The sequence below is a fragment of the Hypomesus nipponensis genome, chromosome 8 (assembly GCF_054491055.1).
Source record: "Hypomesus nipponensis isolate SF chromosome 8, ASM5449105v1, whole genome shotgun sequence".
Classification (NCBI taxonomy): Eukaryota; Metazoa; Chordata; class Actinopteri; order Osmeriformes; family Osmeridae; genus Hypomesus; species Hypomesus nipponensis.
In genome coordinates, this window is record NC_140368.1 from 16,487,378 (window position 1) to 16,506,405 (window position 19,028).

At 41.0% G+C, this 19,028-nt stretch overlaps 1 protein-coding gene across 3 annotated transcripts in view; it reads right to left on the bottom strand.

Moving 5' to 3' along the window:
• Window positions 1-2,355: 2,355 nt before the first annotated feature.
• Window positions 2,356-19,028, bottom strand: part of nsmaf (neutral sphingomyelinase (N-SMase) activation associated factor) — a 106,732-nt gene continuing 90,059 nt past the window's right edge. Inside the window, exons 26-31 of one of the 3 annotated variants that reach the window (XM_084702605.1) lie at window positions 18,304-18,427; window positions 17,329-17,412; window positions 17,100-17,250; window positions 15,075-15,177; window positions 4,474-4,583; window positions 2,356-4,040 (exon numbers count right to left, since the gene is read on the bottom strand). In XM_084702605.1, the coding sequence (XP_084558731.1) occupies window positions 3,949-4,040; window positions 4,474-4,583; window positions 15,075-15,177; window positions 17,100-17,250; window positions 17,329-17,412; window positions 18,304-18,427 (664 nt within the window). In that variant the 3' untranslated portion in view covers window positions 2,356-3,948. Of the gene's footprint in view, window positions 4,041-4,473; window positions 4,584-15,074; window positions 15,178-17,099; window positions 17,251-17,328; window positions 17,413-18,303; window positions 18,428-19,028 lie in introns of those variants that run through there. The other 2 variants (XR_014766263.1, XR_014766262.1) reach the window with 2 other exon arrangements.

The window sequence follows — 19,028 nt, forward strand, 5'->3', positions numbered from 1 at the left end:
GCAGAACATGACAGCGACGCCCAGACACTGGCAGCATCAGAGTCCGCAGTTTTGCAGGATAGTGTGGAACAGGTAGCAGAAAAAGAGGTTGACAACCAAGCGAGGCAGGACTCAGCTAACGCTGTTCTATCCGTTCCTGGACCATACAGCTACCAAACCAACGTTAGCTAGCATCGCTAATGGATAATTCAACATCGGTAGGCTATCCGATTTACAAACACAAAGCTGGTCGGATGGGGTTATAGAACATGTGGCATGTTTTCTGAAAAATACGGTAGCCTACCAGTAAAATACCATAGTATATCAGTATGCTATTATTAATGCTCACATTGACATCTAGCCTATTAAGTACAAGAGCAAAATATAATTCCTGAAATGTGTTTTGATTTTAGTGTGCCACCCCAAGATTTTCCCTTGCCCCAACTGGCCACCCCTATGAAAAATGTCTGGGGGCGCGCCTGAATGTACGGCCCGAGAAGGTCTTGCAAATAAATGAGTCATTTTCGGCTGAATCGATATCGCTCAAACAAGAACTCATCCGTGTGAAATAAAGGATCTTGGCGATTGCGAAGAACTCTATTTAATTGGTATGGAAAGCTAATCGAACTATATCTCCTTGGTCAACTGGGTCTCTCAAAAAGGGAGCTGCCAATTATTTTCCGGGGGTGTGGCAAGTTTATCCATCTACCCTTACGTTAGCCTGCTATGGAGCAGGTTAGTGCTAATTGATATGTTACTATGGTGATTTATCGAAAGTTGCTTCCACGAACCAAAAAAAGGGGCGTTTTTTATCTTAGCCTCAAAATGAGCTGGCTAAACCGCTTAGCGAGCTTCGACTAATACCCCCCAGCTGGTATTGCATCAAATACAATGCTATATTCTCGTTTAGATATTGGAATACCGAACGACTCAAAAAATGTAATGTACATAAACAAATGGCCTTCATTATTTATCAATTGTGAAATCATTAAAATATATTTTTTAAACCCAATTATCATAGAAAATTGATTTATTCTTGTATTTAACATTGTTATTATTCCATATTGGCTGTTTATGGGGGGAGAAGTTATGTTTGTGTATAAGAAGCCAAAATAAAAGAGCCTGCCTATATGAACAGGGAGTCAGATGGCTGAGCGGTTAGGGAATCTGAGAGACTAGTAATCTGAAAGTTGCCAGATGACATTGTGTCCTTGGGCAAGGTACTTCACCCTATTTGCCTCGGGGGAATGTCCCTGTACTTACTGTAAGTCACTCTGGATAGGAGCGTCTGCTAAATGACTAAATGTAAATGTAAACATGTGATACATTAATTGGAAGTTTGTTGACCTCAAAGTCACATTTGAAAAGGAATTGTATACCACCAACTTTTTCAAAAATAAGGTTTGGAATGATGTACCATAATTGATCTTTATGTTTAATAAAGTGTTTAATCCAGTTTAATTTTTAAGACAATCAATATATATAAATATATATATATATTTGCCCACAAAGCTAACAAGTGCCAAAATAATGCCATCATGTTTGCCACTGGAGATAGTCACATCCCATGGCATTAACCCAACTAAATGCAGCTCGACTGATTAAAGTTATAGCATTTGTGGGTAATACAAATATTTCAGAATATAATTTGATATATTAAAACATGGAGTATATTGGTCTGGTTTCACCAATATTGGCCGGGTTTCCCAGATTCGTTAAAAAGCTCTTAACGCTCTTAAACTCTTAACGCTAAGAGCTTCTTGGGAACATTCTAAGAATGCTCTAGAACGCTCTTAGAACGCTCCTAAGAAGCTCTTAGCGTTAAGAGCTTCTTAACGAATCTGGGAAACCCGGCCATTGTCAGGGTAATTTATTAAGTGTCACGGATCCTCCTCCTGCACCCCTCAGACAATCTAGTTCCCCAGAATACTGAGGACAGCGGAGGAACACGGACCAAATCACACCTCATTGTTGCACACATCTGCACCTCATTCCCAATTACACACAGTATAAAAACTTGTTCAGACCCAGCACAGTTGTGGGTAATTGTCTTTGTGCTACGCTATTGCTATTCTAGGTATCATGACCATTATTGTATTGTTTAAATGTACTAAGGATTATGGTAAAGTCTACACTTCACCTGCATTTGTCTCCCCATTCATACCTTCCAAGGATCAAAGTGTCTCGTGAAACTAAGGAATTAAGAAATCAAATATTTAAGTAAGGACTTTAGCAACACCCACAGGCAGGAAAACAAACTCTTACTGTGTAACACACTGTATAAAAATGAATACGTTTTAAAAGACAAAAAATAAACGGGTAAAGGGGATGATAATATTCCTCAGGCAGAAAAAATACTTTGGTAACACAACATCACACAGAATATATATTTTTTATTAAAAGATTATAAGTTATGGTAGCATGGCTCATGACAGAGAGAGACAGTTTTAATCCACAAATGTAATGCACAGCAGCAGGAACCAAGAAAAAAAAAAAAAAAAACTGCTTGGTTTTATATGCCATCCCCACTCAGGATGTGACGCCTGTGAGTTTTATGCAGTGTATTCTTCACGTGAGTCTACCACCCTGCGTATGTACTAACTTGAAGACATTGGTATAGCCTCTTTGGTCAGAGCCAAATAACACAGATACATTATATTAGTTTTTCTCTATTGCTAAGACACAAAAATGTTATGTGTAAGCCATCCTCACAAAACCGTTTGCCAAATCCCAGCAGAAAGACCATGTACCCCAGTCTTTAAACACAATTTACCCTTCTTGACATTTCTCAGATTCATTCACACTTCTTTGCAAAAGTCTAAAAACACCTCTCATTTTAAGACACAATTGTCACCATTATGTCATTCAGAAAACACTGCTGTTTGATAAGTAAACTCAAACCAGCACAATTCAAACAACCTTAACAACCAATTATCCATGTGTAAACACTAACAAGCAAAAATACTCAACAAGCAATCAGGGGTTTCGAATGAATACAAAGGTAAGCTCACCTGTACTTTAAAATCATGGATGCACATATCAGAGGAATTGTCAGAATGACAGGAGATGGACAAGGGAGAGGAAGAGACAGAGGAAGAGTAAGAAGAACAACAATCTCAAATGAGATTTGGCCACACTGACAGACATCTGTATGTACAGAACCACCTTCTCCTAGCCATGGAAGAAGCTTGTGGGGACATTGATGTTCGAGTCTTGTCAGGGATGGCTCTGGCATTCAAGGGCATTTTCCCCTGCTGTTTGTTTGGCTAGAGAAAACATTGTCTGTGATGTTGATGAAAATCTCTGGCCTGACCCTGGTCAGAGACAGGATGCTGCCCAAGAGTGAACAGTCCTGTAGCATACTCAAGCCCTGTTACCCAAGTGAAAAAATGCTTTTTTTATTTCCTTGTTTTCTTAGCCTTTGTTTCCCAAATTACAGTAATGAATTTGTGTTGTTGACTTTAACAGTCCTACTCTTTTTATGCTGTGACCACTACAATAACACAAGCGCAAAATGCAATTGCTTTATAATGTAAATAGAATATACACATCCTGTAATATTAGCAATTTTTATGATTTACATCATGTCAAACTCATGAGGTGGAACATATCTAAAATTCAGGGACACGTTATAGTCAATGGTTCATAAAAAACGTTTTGTAATAGTGTTTTCAATTCCTCCCAGCAATGGGTATAAGGTATTCAGAAAGTTGATTTTATTGAGGGCTTTGTGTGTATTTTTAATGATAAGGTAGGTTTATACGACAGATAATATGGTTTTGACTACAGTGTTTTATTTTGCGTCAAAAGTCAAGGGTTTGGCCAAAACAGTGTAAGTATGAAGATGTGTGTTTAGAGTTTGGAGAAAACAGTACACATTCAAGAAATGTGTCTTAGCAATTGAGAAAAACTATAAAGTGTGGGAGTTTATTGGAGACATGTTTACAATCTTATCAAGCCCTGATTTTATCATTCAGGCTTCCAGAAGATGATGTGCTTGTCCTCTCCGCCTGTTATCAAAGAACTACACTGCTCATTCATCCACATGGCTGTGACCATACCTATTTGAAGGAGAAGTTGTAGTTAATATAAATTAACAAAGTAATGTGGAACAGTAACATCTGACAACAGGGTGAATTATATATGTTTATCAACCAATGTCTTGCATCTTTTACAGGTGAGCCCTGATTTGCAACACAATACAATTGATAAAACAAATCACTTAAAACAAGCACAAATAATTTAAATAGTAAGGAAGAGAATTTTAACATTAATAGGCATAAATGTGCATCAACATAAATGGCCACAAAATTGTGTTAATTGAATATGTATAGTTTGTACAATATGTAAAGCAAAGTACAACATTAATGAAAAAGAAGGATCATTTATCCCATTTATGCACAACAGATAACATACCACTACTGAATATAGCAGTGATAGAATGTGACTGATATAAATCTGGCATTAATGTTACAGTATTGATATGTGGCACACCTGAATGTCCAGGGATCCTACTGGTCACTTTGCTGCTGAGCAGATTCCAGAAAAGTAGGTCACCAGACTGTCCTCCGGTAAGGACTGTGTTTCCATCCCAGCAGAAGCACCTACTCCCAAAGATAGTCTGAGGTCAGTGTTCAGCTCTGATGCTATACCCTAAAATGTATCACTTTTGATCTACAAAAATTAACAGATTGAAAATAACCTATAGATGTTTCTTATTTACTCAACAGCCTGTGGGATTTTGCTGAGAGTCTGTGAGAGAGAATCAGTTTTGCCCTATGCCTTCTCCCACCATGTAGGTTGGCAGGGACGTGCACAGGAATTTTGAAGGGCAGTTGCTCTGGCCTGAAAAAGGGCACCCCCCCCCCCCCCCGCGCAAAAAAAAAAGAAAAAAAAAATAGCCTGCCTACTAATGATAATAATGTAATGCATTACTTCCATCATTTATTCTTATTGTTAAAACAAAATGTTATAAACTAACCATCAGCGGACATGTAGCTTAGTTTTCCTACCAAAACAATTTGCATGTAATAACGGGCTGGTTGTCTGGTAGGCAAGCTAGCCGTCTGATTATTTAGGCTAAATGTGGCTAACCGAGCCCGGATTTATGATGATTTTAATTGATTTCATAAAACTTGATGATGATTGTTCGTTTGTTATACATTCATCCAACTTAAAACTCACCTTTTCTGTCAACTTCAAAGCAGTTTTTTATCGACACAGAATAAAACAACCGTGACCGTCTCTTAAATGCAAGACAATGCAGGCTCAGGTGGCGGTCGCATGCAGTAGCTACCGCAGAGTAAACAGAGTAGGGGACTGAAAAGGACTTTAAGTTTCATATCTTAAGTTTGTATTTTTATACATTTTATTTATCAGAAACTGCATTATCATATTATTTTAGTGAGAAAATAATAACAGGAGTCATATGGCTGAGCAGTTAGGAAATCGGGCAATTAATCAGAGGGTTGCTGGTTCGATTCCCGGCTGGGTAAAATTACGTTGTGTCGTTGGGAAGGCACTTAACCCTACTTGCCTCGGGGAATGTCCCTGTACTTAGTCGCTCTGGATAAGAACTTGTGCTAAAAGTGACTAAATGTAAACTACAAATAACTACTGTTAGGAAAATCAGTTTGTTTTGTTATGCGTTTCTGGAATTTTTTAATATATTTTTTATATCAGCAGATATCGGAATATCGGATTTTTAAGTTACCAAATATTTGTATCGGTATCGGCCTTAAAAATCCTTTATCGGTCAGGCTCTAATGGGCACGAGTACTCAAGGACCTAGTGCTGTATCTAACCAACTGTCAAACTTTCTCGCTCAGAACAACCTGCTTGACCCCAACCAATCGGGCTTCAAGACTGGCCACTCCACAGAGACTGCCCTCCTTTCAGTCACCACTGCCCTCCAGTCTGCTCATCCTACCTGTCGGGAAGATCCTACCAGGTCTCCTAGGGAGGCAAACTGTCAGACCCTCGCCAGCTCTCCACTGGTGTCCCACAGGGCTCCGTCCTTGGACCCCTCCTCTTCTCTCTGTACACCACCTCACTTGGACCAATCATCACCTCCCATGGCTTCTCCTACCACTGCTACGCTGACGACACGCAGCTGTACCTGTTGTTCCCCCCGACCGATCCGGGGATCCTCAGCTAGGATTGAGGCCTGCCTCGCAGACATCTCTGCCTGGATGACCAAGCACCACCTCCAGCTGAACCTCCCCAAAACAGAACTTCTCATCATCCCGGCCAAACCCTCCATCTCCCACGATCTCTCAATCACCCTGGGATCTGCGACGGTGACCCCTTCATCCTCTGCCAGGAACCTTGGGGTTACCATGGATGACGAGCTCTCCCTCACGGCCCGCATTGCTGCCGTCTCCCGGTCGTGTAGATTCACCCTCTACAACATCCGGAAGATTAGGAGATACCTGTCTGAGCACTCCACCCAGCTGCTAGTCCAAGCACTTGTCCTCTCCAAGTTGGACAACTGCAACTCGCTGCTTGCCAGTCTCCCAGCATGTGCAACCCGCCCTCTTCAGAGGATTCAGAATGCAGCGGCCCGCCTGGTCTACGATCTACCCAAATGCCCCTACCCTGTGGTCAGGACCCCTGTAAATCCTACTGGTGTTGAGTAATAGAAGCTTGAACACAAAGAAATGAAAGGTTCCTATCTCCGCCTAGATTTTGTTTTGAAAACAGAGGCCTGAAGAGGCCTAGAGGTGGTAGGTATTAGCTGGAAGACAAAATCGGACCACAGCCTGAAGCCTTACCCAACTCAAGTCAAAAGTCAAACATAATACCACAATATATTCATATTTGACACGTTTTTATAAGAGTACATTCAAGTGTTTTCTAAAAGGGCCTTTTGGAGACTCCAAAATGACCCTTTGTAACCAAGGTCAAATACTTAAGATGAAAAGGTATTTTTTTCATAATTGTTATATCTATTGAAAATAAATCCCCCATTAGTATTGCTGAAATACAAAAACTGAAGCATGAATACATTGGAGTTCTTTATCTGATTCCCACGACTGACGCACAAGAAACACAGCTTCTGTCTATCTATTTTACGCCGGGACTTTTATTTTGAAGGCTCCACAGATACCTAGCATGTTGGGTATTAGCATTTACAGCATTTCCTTAGCTACAAGGCTAACAAGCTAATTTCAGGGCCAGTCAAAGCCAGTTTGAGAAATGTGTTTAGAACGAGTGTGGGGGGGGGGGGGGGTCAAATACGGTGTCAATCGAAACGGCAGAGTGTAGCGGCCATTTTAAGACTACCTACTCAAATACTCAAAGGACATCTCCTATGAGAAATAGTGCCTGAGAGACTGAAAAAAAATGACTCGCGAGTGTGGATATCATTCATTGTTTGCACAACTACTTGACATTAGGGGTGTGCGATATTGCCAACATCTTTTATCACGGTATGAGTAATTTTTTTCATGGTTACGGTAAATATCACGGTTTAGTAATTGTTCTGTAAATTCAATTAAGAAATGGTACAAAATAACCATAACCGTACTTTATCACCGCGTGGTGACCTTCTCACAGCTCAATACGGATCCTATGCTAGCTATGCCACCTGTGTAATTTAACAACAATAATTTTACAGCACGAGACATCAACTTGAACAACAAATCGAATTGGTTACCTGCAGAATGGGTCATCAAATACATAATTAATTAGCATCGGCATGAACGTGGTCAGCTTAGACAAAATACACTCCACATCAAAATTCCGTCAGACCAACGCAAATGTGCTTCACGGTCAAACAAAAATAGCAAGTAAAATAAAAGTTAAACTACAATTCTAATATCGCTCCTAGATACATTTCTACCGTCGCACGGTATATATTGTCATACCAACCAGCCCTACTAAACATGGTTAAATACTTTGGACCTTTGGGAATGTAAGCAGATCAAGTTTTTGATGTGTTGTTGCATACCTGGACCAATCTGACCTTTTAGGGTGAGTACAACTTTTTGCTTTGGCTTTGTTTATATATTGGTCACCGAAAAGACGTTAACTGTACTTGCTGTTGCGACTTGATCTTGATTAGGGAGATGCAGAACACCTGGGAATTAATACATTGATTCGGAAAAAGGAGAAAAAAAAGAATATATACCTTTTTTTTTTTTTGGAGCATCGAAGACCCATTTTGACCCAGGACATACCCTGCTATTGATGTCCCTGCCAAAGCTGATATCAAACTTGCATCCTTGAACTGTTATTAGTGGGTTAAGCAAGCAGAGTTTCTATAGCCTATCGTGCATTGTGCGCAGTAAACTAAAAAAAAAAAAAAAAAGGGATATGAATAGGGGCCTGTGCCCCAGTTGAGTTTTATGTCTAACAACGCCTCTGCCTCGCATCAAGAATTTGAAAAAATTATTGGCATGAGCATAGCCCATTGTGGCTGGTGGTGGTGGGCTCTTGGTAGGCAAAGAGTGTCAACCCTAATAGGGGTTTAGGGGTCCTCCGGTAGGAGGAAACCTATTGTTTTTGTTAGTATTCTTATTCTTATCCGCTAAATGGCCCAATAGCTCAAAAAGTCCTGGACCCGATTTTTTCCAATTTGGCCCAATGATACAACAGGTCACTCATTACTCCCAGACGGCTAGTGTCCCATGTACGCCCATAGGTGGCGCTATATAACACGCCCAAAGTCTACGTGATTTCCCCAGCGCCCCATTAGTCCAAAATGCCTGTAAATTGGTATACATACCTTATTTCTCATGGGGAACAAAAAAGCCTCAAGGACCCATATTGTCAGACTAATGAATTTTATTGTACTGTCCAATCGACTTGAATCACTGTAAATGTCCACATTGCCTCAATATCTTTGTGTCAATAAATCTAGTATAATTTTGACTCAAGTTCACCTCGGTATGTCTATTTAAGATTGAATTCAATTGAATTGCTCCACAGCGTGCGCTCCAAATTCTCACAGGTTCATCCTGCTCCTTGACACTAGGGTCCCGCTTGCGTTGTGTCGCACAGCATTTTCACCCCTTGCCCCACATGTCGCATATTGAAAATGCTGTGGGATACAGCGCAAAGAGGGACAGGTGGTCAACCTACTTGACACACGCACAACCTTGTGTACACACATCCTTTCTGGAAATGGTGAGCTGACCAAGCCCCCAATCGCTTCCAATAGCAGCTTGCTGTTACGAATATAAATTATTTTTTTCGGCGGCCATTGTTGTTTTCAACTGGAATCACCTGAAAGCCGTGTTGGAGGCAGCCACGTAAGTCCTATTTTTACACATTTTAAGCTAGAATCAATGATTGGGTTTGTTAAAGTACACTACTCTTGAATTATGGTGAAGGTTTGAGCACTTTGAGACCTTTAGATCGTGAGTTTGAAGTGACGGAAAACCAAACTCAAAAGGTAGCTAGCTTTTTCCCTCTGTGTAATTACTGAATCATGTAGCATCTGGGCGAATTCATCAAAAAAGTAGAGGAGGGAAGATTTTAGGAGAACAAGCGATTCCCCACAGACCTGTTGGCTCAGAATTTTGATTTGGGTCGTGAAACTCTTTGTAATAAGCCTATGCGCCAGGGAGACCGCATAGGCTTAGACGGCAGCCATGTTTTGGTCACGTCATGTTCAAAAGTTCACCATTTTACAGTTTGGTCGACACCAAAAATGTTGAAGAGGGCAGCCTTTAGGAGATGTGGGAATTGTGCTTTTATTTTTGTGATTTGTGGAAAACTTGCAAGTGGAGTGAGACTGCGTCCTGGGGGTACATTGTTTTGACTTAGCCTCAGAGACAGACTCGGCTCGCTCACTGGCAGTGAGTAAAAAATAATGTAATTCACTAAATTCTAGTCCTAAAACGTCAGGGAGGGCTGCTCTTTGTAGACAAGAGCTGAAGATAGCCAGTATATAGGATCTTTCAAAACAAGCCTATTTCATTTGTCATTTTCCTGAGAAAGCGACCTACGTTAGCCAGGCTAGTTTCACTCGGTTAGCCTATTTAAAGGTCTCTGACAGTCAGTTCAAGTGATAGACTTTTGACCTGAATCCAATGATTAGTCATCTGAATAAAAACCACTCAAGAGAAGTACTTATTTTTAGCTGATTTGTGCTCCACATCAGTTAATCTCACACATTTGCCTTTGTTTCCATGGGGTTCATGGAATTGCTAGTTTCTGCTCCACCATTGTGTAATAAAAAATATAATTTAGGACATCAATTACATTTTTGTGTTATCCTTTCGCATTACACACATTTAGTCAATGTTCTTAAACTCAACCGATTGTTGTCATTTACCATACTGTTCATATTGAACATATATCAGTGTTTGGGAAGATGAATGTATATTTCCCACTTTTGATTTGTATTTCCATCGTAAATGTGGTCTTTAATTTCATTTGGAAGTGGTATTAAAAGGTCTTTAAAGTCTTAAATGTAACTTGTTTACACCTGTAGACACCCTGTTAAGCCCCCACCCCCCACTCCAGAGACAGTTGGTGACAGAGAGGTGCAGACATTAAGTTAAACATAGTTATGCCTTAAGAGTAGAGTATAAAATAGAGACTAAATGTGTAAATGGATGTTGAAACTCAGTTCTCTGAGTTGGTGCATGTCAGTTTAGGCAAAGGTTGTCTTTTAAACCTCTAGGTTTAAAAATAATTCAGATTTGATTGGAACTCTCTTTTATACATTTATAGGTGGATTTGACATTTAACAGCCATTTAATTAATTAAGCAAGTTGTTTAACTCAAACAACCATAACACAGTACATATGGTATACAAAGCTGCACTTTTACTGTACCCTACACTTTTAATGTTCCCGCTATCCCCCCCTTTCTGAATAAAGTTCGACTGATCTGATTTGTTGATTTCTTTTGCTATGAAAACCATTTAGCCAAGTTAACAAACATTGTTTTAGCTAGCTTGCATTACCATTAAATTGCTATCAAAACATTAGTAAAAATAGCTTACTAATCGGGCAGAACTTGTTAAATGCAGGAGACTCCGAGACCTTAGCGCGTCACTAGCATCTCATCATATCACGCAGTTGGAGCACAGCGAGATCATCAGCGTCAGCGCTCTTGGGTACCCAGCATGCAGTGTGGCATGTCAAAAAACGCCAAGACTTGTGGTGAATAGTTCAGTTACAACAGCCATGCGAGGGATTTCAGTAGTTGTTTTCGTTCAGTTAGATGATTATAATGTTAATGTTTATCAGTTAATATGATCTTGTTGGTCACCCTGAGTGTGCATGTTGTGTAGTTTAATGGGAACATTGCATTTACATTTAGTCATTTTACAGTAAGTACAGGGACATTCCCCCTGAGGCAAGAAGGGTGAAGTGCCTTGCCCAAAGACACAACGTCATTTGGCACGCCGGGAACCGAACCAGTGACCTTCTGATTACTAGCCCGATTCCCTAACCGCTCAGCCATCTGACTCCATTACTGTCATCTACCACACTTGCATGCAGTTGAAAGTGGAAGTATCCCGCTGGCTGGTCGTGATAGTGGATTGACTGAGGTCCTGGAAAGAGATTTTCTCATGATCAGTCACTATATAAGGTTATCAAGCCATCTTTGAGGAATACTGTAGGCGGTGTTTGATTGTGGGAGGCATTTTTTGGACGACATAAGTCCACCAAGCATTTCTGCCTTGACCTACGCTGGGAGTGAGGGAAACAGCATTCATGGAAGTTGTGTGTTGGCTGATGTGTCTTTTATGTAGGGTAAAATGGAATAAGAAAAGCAATACAAAATGGCTGAAAGGGGTGTTATTATGTAAATGTCCACATTGCCTCAATATCTTTGTGTCAATAAATGAAATTTAATTTTGACTGTTGGGTTTTTCAAACCTTATTGGCTTCAAGATTACATCATTCTGAAGTAGTACCATGTGCAATTTCGTGCAATTTGACATTGAAATGTCAACCATTTCTTAACCTTGGTCCTACAGCTTTCTAAAGTATCAGCTTCAAGACCCTGTCCCAAAGCTAGCTAAAGTAACAGATTCAAGACCCTGCTACTGACCTTCCGAGCAGTGAACGGGACTATGGTTCTTCCCTTTGGGGTTTATTTTGTTTTCACAATGTATGCTTCTTGTTTTGGTTACCCGCAATGTTTGGGGCTATCTTGTTATGATCAGTGACCTATGCTCTTTTGAAAAGCTCTCTCTTGGAAGTCGCTTTGGATAAGAGCTTCTGCTAAATGCATAAATGTAAATGTAATGTAAATGTAAAATGACCAAAGGTATTACTCTGCCATTTCTATTCATAAAATCTAAACAGTTGGTGTGTAGCAGAGAGGATAGAGAGACTGACTTGTAACCTTATGCTCATGAGTTTAAATCCCCATTCAGCCTATTGTTGTTGGCCAAACATGAAGTCGATTTGCTCTCTTGTTGTCCAACTCTTGACCTTTTACATTGCACATTTTTATAATATTTTGACATTTTGTGGCGGTGGCAATTCAAAGTGCTTTACAAATGAGCAGAAGTGTAAGTGTAGTGTGTATTTATTAAAACAAACAAACATAATTGTGTAAAATAATAAAAATTATTAGTTGCAAAATGATAAAGGAGAGAAATATTCAATTTTAAATTACAACAGACGATAAATGGTATAACTACTTATTTTACGCAAACATGTCAGCTCTCAATTGTTTAAGAGTGGTGTTTCTCAATTGTGTTTAAGAGAAGTGTTTCTTGGGTGTGCGTAAATTTTGTTTTGCTTGTGCTACAGCAACATAGGGTTGTATGGAAGAGGTATTCTGAAGCTGCCTGTGTCCAGTCTTACAGAGGAATTCAAGTGCTCCAAAGTAAGGCTGGAAATGACACTAACGGAATCCCGTGACCCATGTGTAGCCCAAACAGCTCCTACTCTGGCGACCGGAAGGAAATGGACTCCAAGCGCAGCTACACAGCAGGCAAAGGCAGACCTAAGGCACCGTGACATCATTGGCCTTGTACAACAGGGGAGAGGAGGCTTTGGCCTCGGAGAGAGCGGACCATCTTAGCACAAGGCAGCTCCATCTCAGCGCAGAGGTCTGGTCGTTGAGGAGGTGCGCCGGCAAGAACAGGCAACAAGGTGCGCAAAGGCTGTCTCCCAATCGAAACAGGGACAGTGGATGAGGTGGGAGGGAGTTGAGAGAAGGAAGTTCTCTTGGAAGGAACTGTGGAGTATGGAAGCATGTCACACCAGCTTCATCTTACGAGCAACGTATGATGTCTTGCCATCTCCCAGTAACCTTCAACAATGGTACGGAGAAGACCCAACGTGCCCACTCTGCTCGTCTTCAGCAAACCTTAAACACATCCTGGATGGCTGCAAGACAGGCCTGACTCAAGGCCGTTACACCTGGCGGCACAACCAAGTGCTGAAGTGCCTTGCAGCTATGCTGGAGACCAGAAGAACGACCATCAATGCCCTACCCCCATCATCCCATCCTACATCTGCAAGAGGGTTCGTCTGTGAAGGTGCAAAGCCAACCAAGACCAAGGCCAGTACAATATCAGACCTCGGTCAGCTGGGAGGAGCGCGAGACTGGAGGCTCGTGGTGGATCTGAGTCAAAGGCTCTTCTTTCCACCAGAGATCGCCACTACGAACCTCAGACCAGACCTCGTGCTCTGGTCCTCCTCAACTAAGAAGGTGTACATCATAGAGCTGACTGTGCCCTGGGAGGACGCTGTAGAGGAGGCCTACGAACGAAAGAGCCTTAAGTATGCTGAGCTGGCAGCTGATGCTGAGCAACATGGCTGGAAAGCCAAAGTTTGCCCAGTGGAAGTCGGCTGCAGAGGCTTTGTGGGTAAGACAACTACCAGGCTGCTTAGGGATTTGGGAATTCGAGGCCAAGCCCAACGCCAGGCCATCAAAGCCCTCTCAAGCGCTGCTGAATGGGCAAGCCGGTGGCTGTGGGTGAAGAGGAGAGATGCCACCTGGACCCCAAAATAGCATCTGTGGAGCAGAAGGGTTAAAGCAGAGGGGGGCACATCTGGGACGCCAGGTGTTGCCGATGAGCCCTCTGGAGGTGTTGTGGGCTTATTATCTAAACACCGGGGAAGGAGGATGCCCACCTGATGACTCCAATGAGGCTTTTCAACCCTTTTGTCCCACAGACAGCACCATGACTCTTAACCAGAAACATCTCGAATGTCTGCTTCAACCCACTTCACATCTCAGGAGTGCAAATCAACCAGGGATTGTAAGACCTAGTCCTAAAACAGAACTGTTCTTACCTAAGAACAAATCCCAAATAAGAAAACATTGGTGAATACCAGAATCTGCGTAAGTGGGGTTTAAGAACAAATTTGTTCCTAAGAAGATTTGGTGAATGAGGCCCATTGCCCTCCCAGTCATTTGTATCATTCAGCTATGTTTTCCCAAAGCAGGCCGTCCAATCCATGGCCCCCTGTGCTGTGCACTGTAAAATTCTCCCAGGATTAAATGAGAAATGTTGGAATGCTAAACCCTCACATAACAATGTGTAATTTCTGAGTTTATATTATGTACATGAACCCAACATTCAACTAAATGTTTGTGGTTACTGTGAAAGAATGTATATGGGTTCGAGAGTAATTTGAATTACAAGATTTTTTTTGTCTATTGTTAAGGAACATCCTGAGACTTTGCAGAAATGAGTTGGGGCAACAGGCTCAGGCTGAAAGGGAATCTATATTTATGACCTAAGGGGAAGTTCTTCAAAGGGTCAGTTGGAGACATACAGTAAGGTACAGTAAGGTACATGAAGCAGCTGTTTGACCTTTTGTTGTTGAGACCTTTTGTAGTTTACAATACATTGAGGAGAAGAGGGAGTTCATTGTTTGTATTAATTATCAGTTGTTTAGAATGACAGATGTTGTGAGTCTATACAAGACTGGATGTGTATTTGAGTTGGTATCACTCAGCTGGACGACATTAGCCATACGTGTCCTGCAGTAGATTGATCACAGAGCGCAGAGGTAATGTACTTTACATACAGAATAAATAATTTGTATTAATCCAGCATTCTGACTATTCAAGTACATTTGAATCTTGAATTGAATACGCCTGTCTTCATATTTTCCACTACAGTTACATTGTCATATTCTTGAACGAAAACCATATGGTCTCACCTCTGCTCCTCTTCAGCTTGCAAAGATAAGATCAGCATGCCCGTTTGGACGTCAAGCATCTTCAGACAGAAGTCCTCTCCTACACTCAATATATGTCTACTATCTGAGAAAAAATGCAGAGAACTTGTAAGGGAACACAAATCTATATTTTACAACTTGGGGTCATTGTATGATGGGAGAACAAATAAAGGCCCTTGTAAACAAACAACTAAATCACAAATTTTGGAACACATTATAATTTTTGCAAATCTTCATAAAGGTTGCACGTGTTTAAAATTAAAAACATTTCTAGCCAGAATTAAGGAATTTTCAGCAGGAAGTCAGCTCAGTACTTTGGTCGTCAGGCCAACTGCCACTTGTACATACTTTATAGTTGCTCTTCAGATAAGTGAAACTTCCTGGTTGTTTTTTAACTTTAAAGTAAGAGCAGCAACACATGGTTGGTGTTTATTTTCCCGTTTGAAAAGTTACATAGCCTTTTCAACACGACTTAAAAAATACCTCAACAAGACCAGGGTGTAAAGTGAAATATCGTTTCAGGCCCTTATAAAAACTAGACCCAAAACATTTCCTTGATTAACTTAGCTAATACAGTAGATTGAGGTGTAATCCCAATAACTTTCCTCCTAACCCTTACCTTCCCTTTTTCCATAATGAAAGACTGTATTTTTTATATGAAATAAACACAAATCAACATATATTTATATTATTGTCGACACAGAGAGCTGCTTTCTCTTTTTCTCTTTTATAAAGACTGTAAAATATTTTTTGAGTTTGGTGCAAAGTTTTAAAAAGTCCTATCTAGTGGTGACTTAGCTTCACCACAGAACCTAAGTGACAAATGGATAATCAGTTTTAATAGCAGTGTTCAAGGGAACTAATAAGCGCAGCTAGTTCAGGCATGGCAATCGAGCAGCGCACGCCATTCATGTCGGGGACGTAAGGCGTCTTACTCCACCTTCCCTTCCTCTGCCCACTACACCCACGTTAGCAGTGCATATTCATTGGGCCACGTCCGATAAGGCGTCCTTAAAAGAGGCGCGGACACACACTCATCCCGGTTGTTGTATGATCAGTGCTGCTGCCGCCCTCCACCATCCCCTTCTCCCCCATGCTGTCTGTGTGTTCTATCCATCACAGGGATTTTATCTCTATTGCTCCCTGCCTCACATGTCATGTATGTATGTGTTGCATCGAGGAGGCAGGGAGTGCTTCCCTTAGATCAGGGGTGTCAAACTCCGGTCCTCGAGGGCCGCTGTCCTGCATGTTTTAGATGTTTCCCTGATCCAGCTCACCTGATTCTAATGAATGGTCGTTATAACAACCCATTTAATTGAATCAGGTGTGTTCGAGCAGGGAAACATCTAAAACATGCAGGACAGCGGCCCTCGAGGACCGGAGTTTGACACATGTGCCTTAGATCATCATACACTCCGCCAAAGTTAAATCTACATGTCCATGTCATGTAACAATAAATGCTCAAATCTAATACGTGATTGTCTTGACTGAACTGTCTATCCATACGCAAACCTTAGGGTATGGTCTGAATTATGGCAATATAGTAATTTATATAATCTATTTCCCTATGCATAATTATATGGAGAACAGCTTAACCCTTGTGCTGCCTTCGGGTCACATGACCAAAAGGTTCATAACGAACCATCGTTGTGTTTACCCAATTTTACCCAATACAAAAGCAAATAAAAATAATTTTCTTTTAACCTTCGCAATGTGGGGGGTCTGAAACATCCCAACGGTTAAAAGAAAATGCTTCATTTTGTTTTTGTATGCGGTAAAGTTTTCGCAAACGACGGTGGGTCACAATGACTGATGGGTCAGAATGACCCGAGGAGAATACAAGGGTTAATCAACTTCAACTATTGTATGACTGATTTGATATTATTAGAATTGGCACTCGAGACCTACAATGCATTCCTAACTTCCTAGCTAACTGTCATACTATAATAAAGAGGAATGCTGCCTTTTTATAAGTTAAACAAACTGACTGAGACTGAGGACACATACCAGGACTAAAGGCTATGTCGTGGATGGTTCCTGTGTGGCAGTTGACTTGATGTAGTAATGCAAAGGTAGTAGTGTCCCAAATGCTTGCAGTTCCATCCTTAGATCCAGATACCAAAAGGGTACCAGCTGGATTCAAGCTGATTGTATTTACCTAAAAGCATAGAATACTTTTCTCATTGTAAAAGAAAACGATAATTTACAATGATCTGCTATTTGAAAAGACACTCACCCCCGCATCATGTTCAAACTCTGCTAGCAACTGAAGCTGGCTCCTTTTTGTTCTTGAGATATCAGCACACGTACATTTCCACACCTGAAATCAAGCAAAGTAGTATCTCTCTAATAATTCCAGGAATCTCTGTCTGTCTGTGTATTTATTTTTTATTTTTAGGGATTTTAGGGCAGCAAGTTTCTCACAATTAACCTCAGACCTGGGTCCTCTTTATAATCCAATGGAGTGCAGTGCCACAATTGACGTTGTTCGGATAAGCAGTTTGACATTTCCCCCCCAAAATTGCCCCCAGTTTGGCTTGCTGTTTTCAAACTCGACTCTGCCATCTTGAGTTGACTGAGCTATACTGAGCTAGCTCTCGCTAGCCGAAACTATATGGATATAGCGAACCGAAAAAAGGCATAAGACTTGAACAATATTATTTGTGTCCAAGACTATTTTACAGATGAAATACTGTCTAGATAACTAAGACAAATATAAGTGGATGGTTTATTTCAGTAGATGTAGCAGGAAGGTTATTAGCAACAATTGTTGCAGTGTAGACCAATGGCTCTGGACTACACAAAGCCACAACGGTTTAGCCTAGAAAGACTACAGGGATTAGATTTGTATTGCTTTAGGCATCATCACTTGCTGGACAACCTTTCAATTGGCAATTCACAAAAACATTTTTGATACACCATAGCCTACTGTTATTTAGAAGCATATTCGCTTATAGAACCGATATGGCCAGGTTAGCAGTGCTGACTGCTGGCATATGAATCAGCTGCTTTCAAAGTATTTATGGATGAAATGCTGGGAGCTGGCTGGATAACAGAACGACAATATAAAGTAGATAGTCTAAGCGCTTCTGATCCTTGATCTACTTGCAGTACTGTCTATAAGTAATATTTGTACATTGCTTCGGATAAAAGCGTCTGTCACCTAAGGTATGTAAACAAGTACTTCTCAATCTTGTTTTGCAACCCATACCTTCACAGTGGAGTCCCAGGATGCAGTGTAAAGTTGGTCGTTCATCCAACACACTTTGCTGACCGCATCATCATGTCCCATCAAAGTATGCTGCCGTCTACCATAAGGTATGGAGTAAAAATACCTGCAAAGCAAGAACAATGATATAAATAGGAAATAAATAATAATAAATGATCAGAGGTATCTCCATTATACATTTGCTAAAACTTTACATGAAGGTTACATTACAGTGTTTCCTCTATGTTAATTTTTTTCCCTCCATTTCCTTTCTGCCGCCACAATATCAGAAATAGATACTGTAATGGGACATGATGACCAGGCGTACAAAAGGCCATCTATCAGCAGTGATTGACTGCATGTCGGAATATCACAGACACACGCTTCACACCGCAAGCGGGCACTTGCCCCACTTGGCGTTTAAGGGAGAGAAAGAAAGAGACTGCCGCTGTCCGGAGGATAACTAGCCTGTTGAGATTGTGTGTGTGCGTCCTTGAGAACTTTAAGTCGTATAACTTATGTTGGCTGCGTTTCCCAGATTCGTTAAGAAGCTCTTAACGTTAACCCTGCGTTCACACTGCAGCAACGCGATGCGAGCGACAACATGTTTTCCATTCATTTTCTATGGAGCCAGGCGAATTGCTTGCGTGGTGCATTGTGGGTAGCGACGCAACACGATCGAGTTAAGATTTTCTCAACTTTGCAAATGAGAAGCATTTTTCGCTAGC